The 20960-nt window shown below is 37.5% G+C and overlaps 1 protein-coding gene and 1 pseudogene across 2 annotated transcripts in view; one reads left to right on the top strand and one right to left on the bottom strand.

Annotated features, from left to right (window-relative positions):
• Window positions 1-5319: 5319 nt before the first annotated feature.
• VWDE (von Willebrand factor D and EGF domains) overlaps window positions 5320-20960 on the top strand; it is a gene marked incomplete at its 5' end in the record, with an annotated part of 239537 nt that continues 223896 nt past the window's right edge. The window contains 3 exons of the mRNA XM_083367117.1: window positions 5320-5338; window positions 6028-6212; window positions 18022-18250. Coding sequence (XP_083223243.1) covers window positions 5320-5338; window positions 6028-6212; window positions 18022-18250 — 433 coding nt within the window. The remainder of the gene's footprint in view (window positions 5339-6027; window positions 6213-18021; window positions 18251-20960) is intronic.
• On the bottom strand, window positions 9370-9774 carry LOC310633827 (small ribosomal subunit protein eS26-like; annotated as a pseudogene). Its single transcript has one exon. The product of its transcript is annotated as a small ribosomal subunit protein eS26-like (transcript).

Genomic DNA, 20960 nt, shown 5'->3' with positions numbered 1-20960 from the left:
TTCCTGTTCTTCACTGAAAAAATCATTTGGAGGTTATATGTTTAGCTGAAATTAGGTTGTAAGAGCCTGTGCATTTTGTCACATTGCTTCAATCTGAGAGATGCAAAAAAGGAAAAAAGCCAATCAATAACCATAATTATAATTTTCTTTTCATTGATTGCTCAGAAGTCTTCAAAGGCACCTTCATTAATTTAAAGTTTCTGTGAAAAACGTTTAGAATTTAAAAATCCTTTCCTGGAAAAAAACACCAAAATAAAATTTGTTCAATGTAGACAAGTTAGAATTTATAGTGATGTCCATAATAAACAGTAAATTCTACAAAGGCTAATAAAACCAGAAAAGAAATTCTCATTCTAAAATATGCTAGGAGTTTTGTTAGTTAAGTATTACAAGAAATGACCATATGACCATTTTTTATTAACAATGTGATAGCCTTGTCAGATGACAGCTTTACATGGATATTTATTATTAGGAAGCCAATAAAAACTAATACTCAATTTAGTGCAGTTCAGCTTGCCTGCTCCTCTATATTTGAGCAGTTGTGCCTTGCAATTCAGTTACATATTTCCAATACAATGTTAACTTCATGATTCCTACATGTCATGTGATGTTCTTTTAGACTTGAATTAACAAAATCAACAGCCATTTTTTGTCCCTAAATGCAATGTAATCTGAGATCAATGATATTTGCCACAAGTTACTGCATTCAGGGCATAATTTTAATCTGATTTTAATTTACATCTGGCTAAAACATCTTGTCTAATCTTTGGAATTCTTTTTCTCTAATCAGTTTTTTTTTAAAAAAAAAAATCTTGCTTATTGAAGAATTCAGAAAAACCTGAAACCTTATACATCATTTGAATAATTTTGATTAGTCTTAATGAAAAAGTTATTTTCTTATGGATGTCGTATAATCTTGTTGGTTTCAGGTTTTTTTTAAATTAATTAATTGCTTAATAGAAGACAGTCTTTTTTGTATGTATGATTAGTTAATTATTTTCTCAGTAGCTAAATGGAGAGCAGTTATCCAGCATTTTAGCAACAGCAGCATTTTTATAACCTAACGAAAAACCTAAAATGGTAGGTGACCTTCCTTTCAACTAAATAATGCTTTAAACTTTTATGCAAATGAGCAGTACTTTCTGATTTGTTCCACAGAAACAATGAAAAAGATTAGTCTTGTTTCTTCCAAATCCAGAATAATATGCTACTGAATTAACCTTTATTTTCAAAGCCATGTAATATTAAAAACACTTCAAAGTCCTGTCTGTGGTACGATGTTCCAGATTAAGTGGTTTGATGGTCGAATTAATGCAAAACATCAGTGGGTTCCCTATTCAAGTATTTATGTTTTGAATCAGAGCTTTAATCTGCCTTTTCATTTCAGTAATACCATTATAATTGTAATGCTTTTCAACTATAACCGCTTGTTACGTACTAATCATGTTGGCAACAAGGATCCATGCTCTATTATGATGAAAAATTGCTGGAAATCTATTTGTTTATTAACAGCAATCCCTGTTGTTCCTACACAAACAATGAGACTGTGTAGTGTTTCAGATCTGATTCCCAAAACATGCTCCAGAATGCATGTGGACATGAATATTGCAACTTAAAAGCAGCCAAGTCTTTATACAGAAGTGGCAGACAGCAACTATTGGTTGGATGCTTGGTGGACTGCAGGAGTAAATTTATATAGATTACATTGTAAAAGGGAACTTCTTCCCTCTTTTAATTGTACTTTCCTTGGCCATGATAAACCAAAAAAAATAGTTTGCTCTCCTTTACATGCATTTTCTCTCACACATCATCCATGGCTTTTACAACAATAAAATTCTGACTGCTTGCATAAACAATTTCACATACAAAAATTTCATTTCATACTTTCTCCAGACAAACCATACATTGTTCAGCAAATAAACTCATTCACTTCCATTCTGACTGCTTGCATAAACAATTTCACATACAAAAATTTCATTTCATACTTTCTCCAGACAAACCATACATTGTTAAATAAGGCCTTTTTGTTTGGTGTTATCAGAGAGGATTTTGACCCTCTTCCAAGTCTTGGAAATAACACAGAACAACACAGACAGACATATATACACAGATACTATTATAACAAAACAAAACACACATATCAATTTGGGGTTTTAGGCCAAAACAATAATCCAAAGAGCTAGATTAAAAGAAAAAGATAGAAGAAAAACTTGATTTATTTCTTTGATTTTTCTTTTCTTTAGGTTAACAACAACAACTACTTTCCTATTCTTTGATTTGGTAGACCAGAATTATCAATTTAGCTTGGCTCGGAGCCTGCAATGGGAAGCTAGATCTCAGACAACTCCAGGCAGTTGAAATCAACAGGCGCGCCCCTGGATTTTACTGAGAACAGCTCGCCCCAAGAGGCTCTTTCAAGCCCCACATAAGCCAATTTTAATAGGAGTTCATTTCGGGCATATTCATTGTCTATTTGCCTTGTATTTTCTGAGGTGCCCTGCTGAGTTTCTCCCGGCTGAATCCTCATAAGGAGGGGGAGCCGGAGAAACTGAAAAGGCTTGATGAAAAAGAGAATCAGTGAAAAGTTCAGAGGGGTTAGAAGCATTAAGAGGAAAAGAAATGTCAGCCTTTGTTGTCGGGCTGGCTGACTGCCCCCCCTCTAGATTCCCTGCTGGGAACCAGAAGAGGCGTGGCCAAACAGCACGCGATAATCAGCGATGGTCATATGAGTGCCAAGGTAATCAATAGTTTTTGGAGTCAGAGGAGTATAAACAGGTTGTACAAAAGTGACAGGATAGGCAGCACAAGCTTCTAAATCCTCTGGATCTAATATCCCGGAGGCATGAGCTGCAAGCATAGAGTGAACAAAAGGTGCCCCTTGAGTGGGGCGGGGAGGCGGAGGAGGGAGATTTGGAGAAGGAGGAGGAGGGAAGGGGGGAGGAGTGGGTTTAGGGATAGTGATGGCAACAAACTCAGAGGTTTTTTCCTCTTGGTCGGGAGCAGAGGGAGGAGGGAGTTTTTCTGATTTTTCATAGGATGGGGGCGGCACGGAGAAGGCCAATGTTTCGCCCGTCCCTCCTATCTGGTTAAAACATGCATAGTGGAGAGTTAAACATTCGATTATGATCCTCCACAAGTTTAAGATTTTTAATTTGGTCCATGTAGCCAATTTGAGTGATCCCTTTTCAGGATATTTTGGGCATTGTTCCCACACATTGCCTGTTTTAAAAGCAGCCAATTTCCTGCCATTATCAATTAATTCCCTCAACTCCTGCAGATACGCTGTCTGCTGTTGAGAGAATTTTCCACCCATACTCACGAAAATTCCTGCGTCTAGCAACGGACGAGGATGAGTCGCGGCCACCGTCGGGCGAATGAGTATGGATGGCTGAAGACGTATTCCGCAGAATCACGTCGGGGTCACCATTTGCAGGGATGCAGGGAAGCTGCTGTTGCTGGGATGCTGCTGGTGAAGCTGGGCAGAGGCTGCTCCTGCCCAGGGTTAGCGCCCATGAAAGAAAGACACAGAGATCTCTCGGGGAAAGGGCCCCGCTGCTCCTGGGATGCACACTGAATGCTGGACACTGAACCACGAGGAGCAGTGGACCTTGTTTATTTATAGCAAAAGCAACCAATCACATTTTATTGTTATTCAAATAGACCAATCATGGTTACACGTGTGTTCTTCTGAACTATCCTAAAAGGACATAGGTGTTAGAGGTAGATTCAAATACAGTAATGACCAATCATTTGTAGGAGGCGTCAGAATTTGCCTTAAATTGAATAGCCAATGGTGTGGAGGAATACTGTGACCATGCCCCTATCTGGCTGCAGCCAAATGGCCTCTCCTAGGTTCCTTTGTTTTCTGGGTTTATGGCTTACTTCCTTGCACATGGTTCACTGACCTTATCTGGCTGTAGCCAAATGGCCTCTCTGGGTTTATGGCTTACTTCCTTGCACATGGTTCACTGAAGACTTTCCATGGTAGAAAAGTACTAGCCAGAAAAGTACTAGCCAGCTACATGTATAGGAACAGAGGTCATGGTTATTCCAACAGAGGGAGAACAGAAGGCCTGTTTTAAAGCAGTCCCCTAGCAATTTTCAGAATTTATATGAAACAAGCCTTTTGTAAGTTATGTTTCTTAAAAAAAACAGAACAGAACAGCCTTCAGATTCAGGAAAAAACCTGCTGCTTATAATGCATTTAAATCTAGTGGCATCCATGAAGGTGCAGCAGAGAGAGAGAGAGAGAGAGAGAGAGAGAGAGAGAGAGAGAGAGAGAGAGAGGGAGAGGGAGAGGGAGAGATCCAATGGAATTCTCATGCTTCTGTTTGGCATGTTGCAAAAGGCATTATCAGCATTTATTTATTTATTTATTTTATTGCATTTATATACCGCCCTTTCCCTGAGGACTCAGGGCGGTTTACAGGGAGTTAAAAATCAACCATACAAAAGTTAAAAAACCAATTTAAAAAAGCTTAAACCAACCTTGTACAATTAAAAACCCCAATTAAAATAAATTTCTCCTCAGCCTGGGCCCAAGAGCTCAAAGAGCCAGGTCTTCAGGCCCCGGCGGAATGATCGGAGGTCGGGGGCAGTCCTCAGCTCTACTGGCAGCTGGTTCCAGAGGGACCAGCATAGAAAGTATCATGTTGTTTAATATAGTGATTAAAGTTTAGGAATCAATGAGGGAGGGGGAGGGGGAGGAGGAGGAGACTCTTTACCATCAAGAATATAATTGAATTAATATTTATTTATTATCTTTATATCTCACGTTTCATTTAGGCAGCTGTACTTTCTCTTACATTATATCTAGTATACCTCTAAAGCTAAAAAAAGGTACCAAACGGTTTTATCATCTATCCATAACAGCAATATCAATGTTGCTATTTTCAACACATAATGGTGAAAAATTAGGAATCCGTAAGGGAAAAAAAGAATAAAAGATCATGATGATTCTTTAGATTTATACATTTTATTCGGGAGCTAAAAGCTGAGAGAAAGTGACTAGCCAAAAATCACACAGTAACACAAAGTGGTCCTAGTTCAAGATCTTAACTATCCAAATACAATGGAATCTTCCATTTACAAAGTTTTATTGCCCTTTGAAAAATATTTGTTTGTTTTCTTCATTCTCTAGAACTTTTCACTGTTTTGAGATTTTTTTATTGGTACAAGCTGATAGAAAGTGGTGGCTGACATGCCTCATGGGCCCTGCAAGCAAAGCTGTCACATTGGACCCCAGGGAGACCCCAGTTTAGTTTGAGAAATAATTGTAGAATGAAAGTAGAGTCAGACTCATAGAGAACCCTAATAACTATGGAGGTTCAAATTCCTGGCATGTCATAACTGAAAATTTTACAGAATTTGTCTTGCCTTTGAAAAGTATTTATATTTTCTGTTCTGAATGAAACTTATTTTAAAAAATTAAAGAGTGGCTCTACTTGAAGTGCTAGATTCAGGTCCTCCAAGCTGTTAAGATGGATTCATCTTTCATTTTTGTTTCTCCCCTTCAATTCATATATTCATTAAAAGAAAATAAATTACCTTTTCTTCCTATTCCCTGAAAGAAGAAACATATACCCATTGGAAATTTTTTTGTCAAAAATCAAACTGAATGAAATTCTCAGTCATCCCTATTTTGGAATACGAATATATATATATATATATATATATATATATATATATATATATATATATATATATATATATATATATATATACACAGTACATACACATACACATACACACATACACACACACACACACACACATAAACATATATATATATGCATATGTATATACATTTACATATATATATATATTCAGCTCATTCTGTTTAGTAAAGGTAATATGTCATTTCGCTTCTAGAAATAGTCTATAGACAGATATCAAAACGCTCTGTGCAAACACTCATTCATACTGACCTGTGATTTAATAAGTGAGCGTAAAGCTATAGATACAATCAGTGTATTGATTCTTATTGACAGTTATGATATTTCTATTATCTTCCTTTTCTGCCCTTAGCTCCAGAATGCCTTCCAGAAGGACACCGTATTCTCCATCATGCCTATCGTAGCATCAATTTTGATTCTCTGGAATTGCAGGAAAAAGCCATTCAGGACATGATTTGTGATCATTCCCTTCCACAAGGCTGGTACCGCTTCATGATTGAAAACAAGCCTGCAGAAATGCCAACTAGGTGTATCGAAGTAAGTGAGATAAAATGAAATGGAATTAAATGTGCTCTCTCAATAAGTCTTTCATAAACCCAGGTTCTCCCAAAGATTTGAGCTTGCAGCCCTACAAACATGTCCATCAACTCCCAGAATCCTTAATCCTCTCCTACAATATTTAGGATTTCTGTGGTGATAAGCATCAGGCTGGAGAAGGATTTTTTGAGTACTTGAGTGGCACCGTCTTGCCTCAGATGCATTCTTCTATCTTAATTAGTAGGTACGGTACATTAAAAGAGAACAATGTATGATTAGGAGCACAAAGGAATTTCCTCATCCAGGGAACAGCTTGATATACAGATCTAATCAAATTTATTTCTTTTTATATGCAAATGAATTCACCTCATGCTTTCTGAAGCTCAAAAACTTCATCTCACAGGCTGAAATATTATTAATAGTTTAACACGTCTACTGTATTATAGCTCAAACCCATTTTTGACATGTTTTGAGTCATATGAAATATGTGATTGGATTAAGTGGCAAATGTGAAGCAATTCAAGAAAAAAATCAAGAATTTTTTTTATTTTCATTTTTTTTACAGGAAGTTTTTAAATAATGCATTATCTGCTGCTGGGAAAGTAGGTAATTCAAAATATACTGGGCATTTGCTTGACAGAAAATCTTCAGCAGCTCTGATCAGTGACTTAAAGGTTATAATACCTTTGAGGTTTTACTTCTTTGATGGATAAGTTCTTGATTCAAAATAAATAATATATTACTTTGCTTCTTTTATAGATAACTTTGTAATTCAAAAAAAATAATAACTTTCTAATTCAAAGCACCACCTCACTTAAAAAATGTCTTCATTTAAACCACAACATTAAAATAGGATTCAAACTGAGATAAGGAAGTTCTGATTTAAAAAAAATAAAACAATAAAGCTTATTTAAAAAGTAGTCAGTCTGAATTTGGAACAATCTGCGTAGCTCTTGTGACCTCAGAAATACGTAAACTCTAATCTAACACTTAATAGCTTCCTTCTAGAAAAGATCAAAATGGCCTGATTAACACTATCAATTTGTTGACTGTGTGTATATCCCATGACTAATGAATTTCATGGTATAGCTAATCAATTATCCCTATGATTAACAAAGAACACATTTTGTTAGTAAACTGAAGCACTGCTGGTGAGTAAAAAGTGTTTTATATATACTGCTCAAAAAAACAAAGGGAACACTTAAACAACACAATGTACTGTACTTAATAGTAGGATGTCTTATCTTGTATTCCCTTTATTTTTTTGAGCAGTATATTTACTAACTGTGATTCCTGTTATGATTCTTTGCAACAAGATATATAGGCTACTATGTGATCCAGATGGGTTTCCACTTATTTGAATATTACATATACAAATGTACAGATATACCATATGAACTGGGCTTTGTATGATTTCAGATACGTCATAAGAACAGGTATATAAGCTTGCTTACTCATGACATATATATGATCTCTGATATATTCATGATTGTTTTATGTTTATAAATATTTCATATCATTTATTTTTCTACTGAAACTTCCTCAGTGACTATATTAAAGTCAGTGTGATTGCAGTCATTGTTTCACTCCTACTATTAAGAATCTTTCTTCATTCAGAAATACCTTGTGGTGCAATGGCATTAGGATCTATGTGTTATCAGAAAAAAAATGTATGCATTTTAGTTGCTAATTGCTACTTAACTAAATAATGATATAAATCCATTAGAGCTGAACCAAATATATGCAGCAGAGTTAATAACATCTCATTTAAATTATATTAATCAAACTGCTCTAGATGTGAAATCTGCTGTAGGTTTTCAAGCCTCTTCAAGCTTTGCAACCTCATATTTCAATATGAATTAATATGAACTAGGAATTGAAATGGAAATGGGCTGGTCCCATAGCAAGAAGCACTGATGGCAGGTGGACCAAGGCAGTCATAGAATGGATCACACTTGATAAAAAGCATCCACAAAAGAGACCTAAAACAAGATGGATAATGACATCAACAAGTATTGAGGGTCCAAATGGCAAAAGGAAGCTCAGAAAAGTATTGGTTGGAAACATGTGGAAGAGGCCTTCATCCTACAGTGGATAGACAATGGCTGAAATGATGATGATCATGATCATGATTTCACTAACATTTACAGGAAAACTAAATGAATGAAATATATTGAAACATACATTAACCAATATGTCATATGCTCAGGACATGTGATGCCAAAACTGATATATTGTTTACTTTTCAATTAATTACATTTTGATAATAATACGTTGGAAGGGATCTAGGAGGTCATCTAGTCTAACCCCCTGCTCAGGCAGGAAATCCTATACCATTTCAGACAAATGGCTGGCCAGTCTCCTCTTTAAAACTTCCAGTGTTGGAGCATTCACCACTTCTGGAGGCAGGTTGTTCCACTGGTTGATTGTTCTAACTGCTTTTCTCCTTGACTAGTTTCCATCCGTTGCTTCTTGTCCTGCTTTCAGGTCCTTTGGAGAATAGCTTGACTCCCTCTTCTTTGTGGCAGCCCCTGAGATATTGGAACACTGCTAACATGTCACCACTCACCCTTCTCTTCGTTAAACTACACATAGCCAATTCCAGCAACCGTTCCCTATATGTTTTAGCTTCCAGGCCCCCAATCATTTTTGTTGCTCTTCTCTGTACTCTTTCTAGAGTCTCAACATCTTTTTTACATCATGATGACCAAAACTGGATGCAGTATTCTAGGTGTATTGTAAAGTGGTATTAATACTTCATGTGATCTTGGTTCTATCCCTCTGTTAATGCAGCCTAGCACTGTGTTGGCTTTTTTGGCAGCTGCAGCACACTGCTGGCTCTTATTTAAGTGGTTGTCCACTAGGACTCCGAGATCTCTCTCACAGTTACTACTATTGAGCAAGGTACCACCTATACTATACCTGTGCATTTGATTTTTCCTGCCTAAATGTAGAACCTTACTTTTTTCACCATTGAATTTCATTTTGTTAGATAGTGCCCAGTGTTCGAGTCTGTCCAGATCCTCCTGTATCTTAAGCCTATCTTCTGGAGTATTGGCTATTACTGCCAGCTTGGTGTCATCTGCAAATTTGATGAGTTCCCAATCTATCCCCTCATCCAAATCGTTGATGAAGATGTTCACTTGTAAAATGTAAAATGTATTTATTGACTCAATATTTGGCATTGACATCTTTTAAAACATCTCCTTACATCGGCTTAGGGGGTGGTCTCGGTGCAGCACCTGCTGCCTGAACCGGGGAGGAGGAGTGCGGTCCTTCCGGGCCTCACGGGATCGGTTCCTCACCACCTTGCTGTGGATAGCACAGCTAACACAATAGTGAAGTTTCACATAGAGTTTGGGTAGAACATAGGAATCAAAGACACTCGCTTCAGAGATATCTTGGACTGCAGCTGCTTCTACAATATTTCGGATGACAAACTTCTTAATAGCTTTATCCTTGGGGACACAACGGGCACAGTTGGTACAGCGTATAGGCTGGACATGTCCTCGGCCCCTTCTTGGCGCGGCCATTGTTTCTTCTCTTCCTTGTCATTTTGACGGTGAGGAGGCGAAAGAGCGATGAAGATGTTGAAGAGCACTGGGCCCAGAACAGAGCCCTGGGGCACTCCACTACACACTTCCTTCCATGTAGATGCAATTCCATTGAGGACCACATGCTGAGTATGGCCTGTCAGCCAGCTATGAATCAATCTGGTGGTGATGCTATCTAACCCACATTTTTCTATCTTATCAATTAGTAGGTTGTGATCTACTTTGTCAAATGCATTACTGAAGTCCAAGTAAATTATACCTACAGCATTCCTTTGGTCCACTAATTTTGTTACTTGGCCAAAGAATGCAATAAGATTTATCTGGCATGATCTGTTTTTGACAAACCCATGTTGGCTTTTAGTGATAACTTTGTTTGCATCAAGGTGTTCGCTAATTTGTTGTTTGATTATCTTTTCCAGAATCTTCCCAGGTATTGAGGTCAGGCTGATAGGTCTGTAGTTTCCAGGATCTATTTTTTTCCCTTTTTTGAAGATGGGAACTACATCAGTTCTCTTCCAGTCCTCTGGTAGTTCCCCAGTGCTCCAGGATCTTTGAAAAATATAGTTCAGTGGTTCTGAGATCACGTCTGCCAGTTCCTTGAGAACCTTGGGGTATAATCCATCTGGTCCTGGTGATTTGAACTCGTCTAGGCTGGACAGGTGCTCACTTACCATTTTCTTGCCTTTCTTAACTTGCCTTTCTATTATTTATGGTTTTGGTAGGTTGGACTGTTTTTTTCCCTTTGTGTAAAGACAGATGCAAAAAAATGAGTTAAATAGTTCTGCTTTCTCCCTGTTGCTTGTCACCTTCTTGCCACTTTCCCCTACTAATGGACCAATCATTTCCTTAAATTTTTCTTGTTTCTTATATGTTGAAAGAAGCTTTTTTTTGTTATTTTTGACTTTGGTCGCAAGCCTTAGTTCATTTTGAGGCTTAGCTTCCCTCACTTCATCTTTGCAGGCAGGGGCTGTTTGCTGGTATTCTGCCTTAGTTATGTGCCCCTCTTTCCACTTCTTATACTTTTCCTTTTTATCTTTCAGTTTATCAGAGAATTCTTTATGCAGCCATGCTGGTTTCTTTTGAGAGCTGTTATTTTTCTTCTTTGTTGGTATTGTGCTAGACTGGGCCTTTATTATCTCACTTTTCAAAATTTCCCAAGCTTCTTGAGTTGTTTTCCCCTTTAGGATTCTCATCCATGGAATTCTTCCCAAGGTCTCTCTAAGTTTATTGAAATTAGCTCTTTTATAGTCCAAGACTCTAGTTTGGCTGTGTTCTATTGCTTGTGCTTCCAAAATGTTGAATTCCAATATTGCATAATCTCTTCCCCCCAAGGTTCCTGTGGCTTCGACACTTTCTATCATTTCATCTCTGTTAGTGAGAATTAAATCCAATATGGCTAATCCCCTAGTTCCCTTCTCTACTTTTTGGGAGAGAAAGTTGTCTGCTAGGTTTGTCAGGAATCTGTTAGATCTTCCACTTGATGCAGAGTTTGTCTCCCAGTTGATATCAGGGTAATTAAAGTCCCCCATTACTATTGTGATGTGCTTCCTACATACCTTAGTTAGCTGACTAGCAAAAAGTTCATCTATTTCCTCTGCTTGGGTGGGTGGCCTATAGTATACACCTATGGTAATGTCATTTTTTTCCTCTTTTATATTGACCCAAATGCATTCATGTTTACAGTTTTCTTCATTGTTGTGCTCTATTTCTGTAGAGATAAAGTTATTTCTTATATATAGAGCAACTCCACCTCCTCTTTTGTTTAGTCTGTTTCTTTTAAATAATTTAAATCCCTCTAGCTGTGTGTTCCATTTGTGGGTCCCACCATGTTTCTGTAATGGCAACAATATCATATCTGCCCTCATTTACCTGAATTTCTAATTCACCCTGCTTACTGTTCATACTCTGCGCATTGGTGTATAGACATTTGAGTCCTTTATGACTGACCCTGTGTTTACTTGCTACATAACTTATGTGGTGCCTGAGTTCCCCTATTTTCTTAGATTGCCAGGGACAGTGATGTTCTGTATCAATTAACTCACTGTCCCCATTGCTTAGTTTAAATATTCCTCCAGAAAAGCTGTGAATTTATTGCCAAGTAACTTAGTCCCTTTCTTGGATGGATGCAGACCATCTCTTTTGTACATTTTTTCATTGGACCAGCTACAGACATCGTGACTAATATAACCAAAGCCTTCTCCTTTATACCACTCCTTTAGCCACATATTAAATTCTGCTATATGCTGGCCTTTTTCATTTTGCTCCTTATACACTGGTAAGACCTCTGATGTTGGAAATGTTGGAAATGTAAACATAACTTAGGTACATATTATCATATTTGGTGGACATGTGATAAAGTAAAGGCTTATTGGAAAAAAATACATGCTTGGCTAGAAAAAATATTAGGAGAACATGTAGCATTTAATCCTGAATTTTTTTTTAATTAGGTATAGTACCAGAAAAGACTAGCAAACAAAAATTATACTTGGTTTTACATATTGTAACTGCAGCAAGAATAAGTTATGCGCAATGCTGCAAAAATGAACAAATACCATCAGAAGAAGAGGTAATAAAGATGATATTGGAATGCGCAGAGATGGACAGATTAACTATGAGACCAAAAGACAAAGAAGAAACAGAATACTATAAAAGCTGGAATCTATTTTATAAATGGTTGGAAGAGAGAAGCAAAGAGTAGAATTTGTATACTGTATGTATTAGCGTGTTATGAACCCAGCTCGCATGCTGTTTGAAAAACTAACATATGTATGTAGAGAATAAAAAATAACAATAAAAAAGAGTGCTGCAAAAGACAGTTGCAAAACAAGTGTTGCACTGAACTAAGCCAGACATGCTGAGATGAAAGGAATCTCAGATGCACTTGCCCTGAATATGCCACCACTATTTTTGATTTTGTTATATGATTTGCATGCCGTTAGGCGTGTGGGCCACTACTGTGCTTTAATATGTGAGGCTCTAAACAGCCTGTAACCATCAACCAGTAAAATAAATGTGAGAGATTCACACATGAAATTTACTTACATTTAATAACATACAGTATCTACGCAGACCATAAATAAACCAGAGCATGATTTCTCCCAATATGATTGGGAATACTCAATCTGTGAATATTCAATCAGCGGTAGCCTATAAGTTATTTGATTATCTAAATCCTGAATAAACAGGATAAAATAAATAACTCAAATGTAGTAGAATAGTGCTAGAATGTTTATCATTTAATTGAAATGGGCAGCTCTTCCACTTTTTTTTTAAATGTGATATTTGTCCATCAAATAATTGGATAGATTAAGTATGAGTGGTATATATCTATCCCACAGTAATGCTGCCTAGATTAAGAATATCAGCAAAATATGAAAATGAACAGTGAGAAATAGGCTTGACAATGGGATTTTAAATTCCATTAAAATATTTTAGCTGAATTTTAGCTAATTACATGTTAGCTTCTAATTAAACAATTTATTTTTTATTTATGTAACTGATTTGTAAAGCCACCCATTGCAACAAGGGACTCGGGGTGGCAAACAAGAACAAACAGAATATCAACAATAGCACAGATGCAAAAATTAAATGCAAAAATTAAAATCCATAGCAGTCAAGAAAAACTACAGTCAACAACACTAATATCACTAGGATTACAGCTTTTTAATACACCTAGTACAGTGTATTAGTACAGCTTTTGTACACTTAGGATACCAGGTCCAGGACTAGGTCTTTAGTGTCTCACAATAGGCCAGCAGAGTTGGACCCTGCTGATCTCTGGAGAGAGAATGCTCCAACAAAGTCTTCGTTAAACAAAATTGTTACAGGTAGTCCTTGACTTACAACAGTTCATTTAGTGATCATTCAAAGCTACAACGGCACTGAAAAAAGTGACTTATGACTGTTTTTCACACTTGTGACCTTTGCAGCATCCCCATGATCATGTGATCAAAATTCAGATGCTTGGCAACTGGTTCCTATTTATGGGCTTTGCTATGTTCCCTGAGTCACGTGATCACCTTTTGCGACTTTCTGACAAGCAAAGTCAGCGGGGAAGCCAGATCGACTGAACTACCGGGTTACTCATTTATCAGCTGCAGTGATTCTCTTAACAAGGGTGGCAAGGAAGGTCGTAAAATAGGGCAAAACTCACTTAACAAATATCTCACTTAGCAAGATCAATTTTGGGCTCAGTTATGGTCATAAGTTGAGGACTGCCTATAGTTAGCTTAAATTACCAGATTTGAGATGCAGAACCCAAGAAATATATATTTCTATTTTGCTGTATTTAGTGGCCATCCGGAGTTATGCAGCTCAGATCAGGTAGTCCTACTATAGCTTTTGTGTAGCTAATTCCCTTGTATAACAGAGTATGATTGCCTTTCCCATTTAAATCTTTAAATTGCTCACTGCTTTATATTAAGAGGAACAGGTTAACCTTTTGACTAGAAATGGGGAAACTACAGCCGCAGACCAGTCTGATACTTTAGAATAGTCGATTCAATTCTCTATCTATTTTTACTTAGAACGTGGTCTAAGTAATGATGAACACTTGAAAATTCCACTGATTTTAATGCAACGGGTTGAATATATATTTAAAGAAGCCCTCAAAAATCAGTACGAAATGCATTCTTCATTTAACAGAATCACCTTTTTGATTGCCAGAGATACAGCTGATGCACTTTCCTGAAACTTAATCAGGAAAACAAAATGATGACACTAAAAGTGGTGAACTTTTACCAAGTGAGGTATTAAAACCCTTTTTATTCTTTGCTTGCCTTTAAAAAAAAAGAATTTGATTTGGATTTTTTTAAAAAAAGCAGCATAAGTAAAAAAAAAATTCTCAAAAGCTTAAAACGTGAGAAAATAAAGAGGCAGACCAAAAGCCAGGAGGTAAACAATCGAAATAAAAGCTAATGACGTTTCTGAACTAATAAAAGCTTCTAGACTCTCTTCAAAGGTAGTCCTGACTAGAGCATTTGGGAGTAAAAGCAGAACTGTATGTATCGTCTGTGTTATGTACTGGGCTTTTGGTATCACACCACGTGCGTTGCTGGAGAGTTAACGGCTCTCCAGCAACCCAGACAGGACGTCTCCGGTCCTGCAATTGGTCAACCTTGGGCGGCAAGCACGGGTTCAATCTGATTGGTTGCTACCATAGGGTTTGGCTATATATTGTGGTGGGGTGCGCCCCAAGTCCTAGTACAGTTCCAGCTTGAATAAAAGAATGAGTTTCCCTGTACTCAGCTGTGTGTCTTCATTCCTGCTCACCAGAGCCCACGACTTAACAGTCTGCATACAGGTAACCCTCAGTTTATGGCCATTCATTTAATGACCGTTCAAAGTTACAACGGTGCTGATAAAAGTGACTTATGTCTGGTCGTGACACTTATGATCCTCGCAGCATCCCTGCAGTCACGTAATCAAAATTTAAGCCCTTGTCAACCAGCATGTGTTTACAACAGTTGCAGTCCTGTGCAACTTTCCTAAAGGGATTCCAATATGTAAAGCCAGTTGAGGGAGCCATATTCATGCAACTACCATGGCAAAAAAAAAAAAATCATTAAAGGCCACATCGCTTAGGGACAGAAGTTCTAGTCACAATTATGGTTGTAACTACCTATACAAATACAGCATTTTCTGGGCCAGAGTTACACAATGTTTTTCCTGGAGCAAGAAGACTACTCAGGTGGCAGGCAAGGATCAGACTGGATCGAATCAAGGATTAGAACATTTTCCATCCCTCCATCCCTCCCTGGATGATTATACCACTCAGCGCTAGAAAGTACAAACTTGTAAGAAGATGCATACAGAAAACATGAATTGTTAATTGTTAAATTAAATTAATTGTTTTTGTATTCTAGACCACCTCAAGTTCCTTTGGCACATAATGCATTTTATGTGCATTCCATTAAAACAGACCACAGCAGGGTCACCGCATTGTTCCCTCTGGAAAGGGGTGTGGGATTTTTAAGTGGAGGGATCATTATAGCAAAAGCCCCACACTGATATGAACAAATGCAAAAAAAGGAAAGACATATTTAAATAGCAACAGCACCAAGAGCAAATAGATGAAGCATATTGAGAAGGTTTATATTTCATGACCTAAAACTCTTCCACAGTAATACTCTGTGAATCTTAAACGACATTCCCTAATTTGCCATTTCCCATTAAAATAAGTATTACAGTATCATCAACTTCAAACAAAAGGTTTGCTTTTCAAACAAGGCCATAACAAGAAATTAATTTACCATGTCAAATTGTTAGATATTAATTTATTTTTCCTAACTCGTTATTCTTGGTGCACAGGGAGCCTTTCAGTGTGTGTATGAACGAATGTTTGTCTTTCTTGGTGTGCCATTTAGCTGACAGAACTACAGTGAAGCAAACATAACTTACAGGAGACCCCAGTTCAACCCTGTTGTCATATACAAGAGCCTTTTTTTTCTCTACAAAAGAGCTGCTGCAACTCCTTAAGAACTCCAGTAAAATTGCACAAATAAAAGATAATTTCTGTTATGTTTTTTTCAAACATTACACAGAACTCAAATTCATTGTTTTCATTGTAGTTGTGCATCATTTTACTTATCTACAGTTGCAATGATAACTGTTAACTCTAGAAATATTTGATAATCAGTTTTTGAAAGCTGAAAATGAGCCACTTACATCTGTTTTCATGTGTATGTTTTGTTCTGAGAAGGCCACTTTGTGCTAGAATTTTTTTACCCTTCTTTTTTAACCCATTAGTCAGGGTTTTTTTTCAAGCTCATTTGAAACTTTCAATACATCTTTTGAGAAGAAATATTCATCAAACAATAGAATCTTCTTTCCTAGTGTAAGATTATTATTCACAGAGACTGAATGCCTCAGAAGACAGCAAGTGTAACTGATTACAGCAGTAAAATAGATATGGTAAAAATTTGCTGTGTGGATCTTACAGAACATTTTTCTTTCAAATAGCAGCATAGATTCCAATGAGATGTCATTCATGAAGACAGGAAACATCACAGAGGCAGGATTTACATATCAAAGCAAGCTAAGGGGTACTTAATCATGGCTTGTATAACCCACATTTTCTCCAGGAGCTCAAGACAACACACATTTTTTCCCCCACACAACAATTCTGTGAAGTAAGCTGGGCTGAAAAAATGAAGAATAGAGCCCAGAGTCATCCAATGTGCTACTGCAGCTGAGGATAGATTTGAACATAGCAAAATTATCTTACATAATTTTGATATTGGATTCTTGTCCTTTTCCTCCAAAAACTGCAAGTTTCTAGCTGTTGCAGAAACTTTCAGTATATAAGGTTAAAAGAATCTTTAACCAATGTCAGTCATAGCTATAGGGAGTAATAGTAATATTCATTATTTGAGAAGAAATTTTTAATCCATTTTTCCCAAATCTTTTCCTGTGTTGTTGCTGTTGCCCACAGCAAACAATTGTGAAATCCCATTAATCTTATATAATATTTTATCATTGATTCTGATATTGATGAGAAGCTAAATGAATAAAGGACAGGGCAGCTAATCTGGGATCATAGAAAACATGGTTTAGATTATCATTTTAAAAGGCAAAAAATAAGAGTAAATGTGTTCTATAAATAAAGAGGAAAAAACCTAGAGCAGTAGCCATCTTCCATTATGGTAACAAGCTGCAAAGCATTTAAAATTAATTTAGTGTTGTCTCTAGAGTATGGCTGGAATCATTTACAATATTTTATATACAGAATTTTTATTGTCTAATTTAAGACGAGTAATACTTGCTCACTAAAAGAAATAATACAGTTTTACAACACTGAAACAATGTTATAGTCAAGGCAACTGTTTTATTGCATTAGTAAAGTGTTGAAATGTCAGAGCAATGTAGAACAGGCTTGATAAGTGTGCCTTTTTGTGGTTTAAAAGTGTTTCTGCATTAAAGGTTTCTTCACATTGTTGCTGTTGTTTCGGAACATGTATAGAGTTTACTGAAGAGAGGACATGATTGGCTTTGATAAACAGAAAAGTTTCTTCATTGTTAACTGACTGAACTGGGCTCCTAAGCAGAATTCCATTCTGATGTTGCTAGAGCTAAACCACCATAGATCCAAGTTTTGCTTGAACCTAACTGGCAAAAGCTGAATCACTGGTCAAACCTGACAAGGGAATGTCCTTTGGAGGTCAGCCCCTTCTGTCTTGCCTGCTTCCGCAACTCATTGGAAGAAGTATACTGTTTAAGTGCTCTACTCCTGAATTTTAAATACTCTTTTTCCACAGATGAACAAATGTGGAACACAAGCCCCAATCTGGCTCTCCCTTCAGTCAGATTCTCTCCCACGTCCTGGAGAGAGAAAAGCACTGACTGCCTGCGCAACTTGGCAATTCTTTTCTGGAAGCACCAAAGACTGTTGCCTCTTCCAAATCCCCATCTCAGTTAGACATTGTGGGGAGTTCCTTGTTTATCTCCTGCAACCTACTCAAGGGTGTATGGGCTACTGTGCAGAAGGTGAGTTTCATGAACTCCACATTTATCGCTTATACTGTATTCTACGTATTCTACGTATTCCTTTTGCTGCACATTCAAAGGTCTTGTTATTGCTGTACACACCTTGGTGACCTAGCAAGTCAAGCATCTTTCTGTAAGTTGCACACCATGCAAGTAATAAATCAGCCGCCGCACAGACTGTTTTCATAGAATAGTTGTTATAACTTTGGCAGATTTTAATATGCAGTGTGTTACCAAGGAAAATTTAGTGCAGTGACACCTTGTGCACAATTTTTTGTTTCCATGTTTGACTTAAAGAGCGAAAATAATGTATGTGAACATTCTGTATTGTTTTTGTTACTAAATGGGCGCCTAACACTGAAGGTCAACACTTTATAGGTCAACACTGCTGGTGATGACCTATAAAGCCCTAAATGGCTTGGGTCCGGGATATTTGAGGGAACACCTGCTGCCAGCATCAAGCTCCCTTCGTCCAGTGCGCTCACACAGGGAGGGTCTTCTCAGGGTGCCGCCGGTAAAAGATTGCCGGCGGATAACACCCAGGGGAAGGGCCTTCTCTGTGGGTGCGCCTGCCCTCTGGAACCAGCTGCCCATGGAGCTTAGGACTGCCCCTGACCTTCGTTCATTCCGCCGGGACCTGAAGACCTGGCTCTTTGAGCTTTCCGGCCCAGGCTGAGAATTTTTAACCGGGGTTTTTAGTTTAAGGGATAATGTAATCTTTTTTAATTTTTTTTTAAACTTTTGTATTTGTATTGCTGATTTTAAATACCCTGTAAACCGCCCTGAGTCCTTCGGGAATGGGCGGTATATAAATCTAATAAAATTAAATTAAATTAAATAGTTGTTGGAAATGAACAAGTTCCTTTGAAAGCTGTTCTAAGTGAAGGCAAAAGACAATAACTTTTGGCTGACATTTTTTTAAAATTACTTTGATCAGGAATTTCTACCCCTGCAGAGAAAAGATATTCTATTTTGTATTTAGGAAAGAGAAGGAATGGCAGATACCAATTCCTCACTGAGTCTGTTACGCCATTTGAAATCCATCACTTCTACAGGATAATACAAATGAGTCTTTCTCAGAAGAATCAGTAGCAGTAGGTGAATTTGGCAGAACAACTTAAATCTCAAGGAATTCACACAATGAAAATCTGTTTGTTGAATAGATACGGTAGCTTTTTATTCCATATCCAGTCATTATCGAAAGCACTCTATTGGTAAATCTTTGCTACCTTCTTGGTGTGGACAGCTACAATATAATATTTATGAATGTATTTAGTTTCTTGTCTACTCAAATAACTTTTTTTTCTCCTTGATTGCCCTTTGTGCTTGAAATTGCCTCTCAGAACACTTGAGTGATGCCACTTCTTTTTCAGTTCAAGTCTCTCCTCAAAAATGCCCTTTTCTGTCAAGATTTTGGCATAATCTCCTGACTTCCATGCCTTCTGTAACTCAGTTTAACTTTGCAGCATACTTATCTCTTTCCCTTCTTCTTCTGACTTTTCTGCATCAGACTTTATATTGTAAGAAGGCAAGAAACCGTGTTTTCACATTTTGCAAAGCACGTAGATGGCACCGATCTCAGTACTACTAAACCTCTTTAACTTTTCTTTATTAATTTCAGTAGTGAGTTACCCCAAGAACCCTTTAAAATTTCCAGGAGAGTGAAGCTAATAAAATAATTAAAAGACAAAACAATGTTTAAAATGTTTTTACTATCTGCATTAAAAGGACCTTGGACAGGCAATCTCTCTATTCAAATTATTAGATAATTGAGATGTTGCTACACAAAATATTTTCCTGTATTTATATTGATATAAACGTTCTTGATATTAGAAGATGTAATTTAGACCAGGGGTCCCCAATCTATGGTCCGCGGCCTGGTACCAGGCTGTGACCTGTTAGCCACTGGGCTGCAGGAATAGCTGGTGAGCCCCCCTTCATGGTAGAGCTGCCACGCAGGTGCTAGAGGTCCCATTTGCACAAGCCACCAGCATCGTGGGCATTAGCGGCCCATTTGTGCATGTGCGTGGGAGCCACCACGCCACCACAGATGCATGCAGCCCACTTGCACACTGGCACCAGCAACCCATTTGCGCAGGTGTGCAGGTGCCAATGGCCCATTTATGTAGGCACCAGCGGTCCATTTATGTGTGCACATGGCTGCCAGCACACCACTGTGGGTACGCACAGCCTACTTGTAAACATGCTAGTGCTGCCACTGTGTGCATGCCCATTTGCCCTCCTCTTCCCCTTCCTTCCAGACCACCAAGCCAGAAAGGTTGGGGAGCTCTGATTTAGACTTTTGTGGTAAGGAGCAGAACTTTGGATTGGGACAGGAAACAAAATAAATGTAGTACTTTTTGTAATATATGATGAAACAATGCACATTGGAAAAACTATCAAAATTATTTTTGAATTTATTTTTATTTTGGTGTTGCTGTTGACTTCATTTTTTTTCAAATTTTCATTAGGGTCAGTTTATTTAATAATATATGTATATGGAAAGAATGAAGGAACAGATAACTGAGAGCTGGTCCATCCCTGGATAGGGTCTATGACAACTTGCTACAGCCAACTCACCATAGCCAACTTGCTGTGGCCAAGTCACCACAGGACAATGTGCCACCTGACAATTTGCTGTGGTACAAAAGTTACATGATATCAAAGAAATGGGAAAATAGAATCATTAAAGAAAGGATGCAAAAGGAGG

Source organism: Vipera ursinii (assembly GCF_947247035.1).
Source record: "Vipera ursinii genome assembly, chromosome: 1".
In the NCBI taxonomy this organism is placed as follows: domain Eukaryota; kingdom Metazoa; phylum Chordata; class Lepidosauria; order Squamata; family Viperidae; genus Vipera; species Vipera ursinii.
Note: the sequence above shows the minus strand (reverse complement) of the source record. Positions and strands in the feature narration are given on the sequence as shown.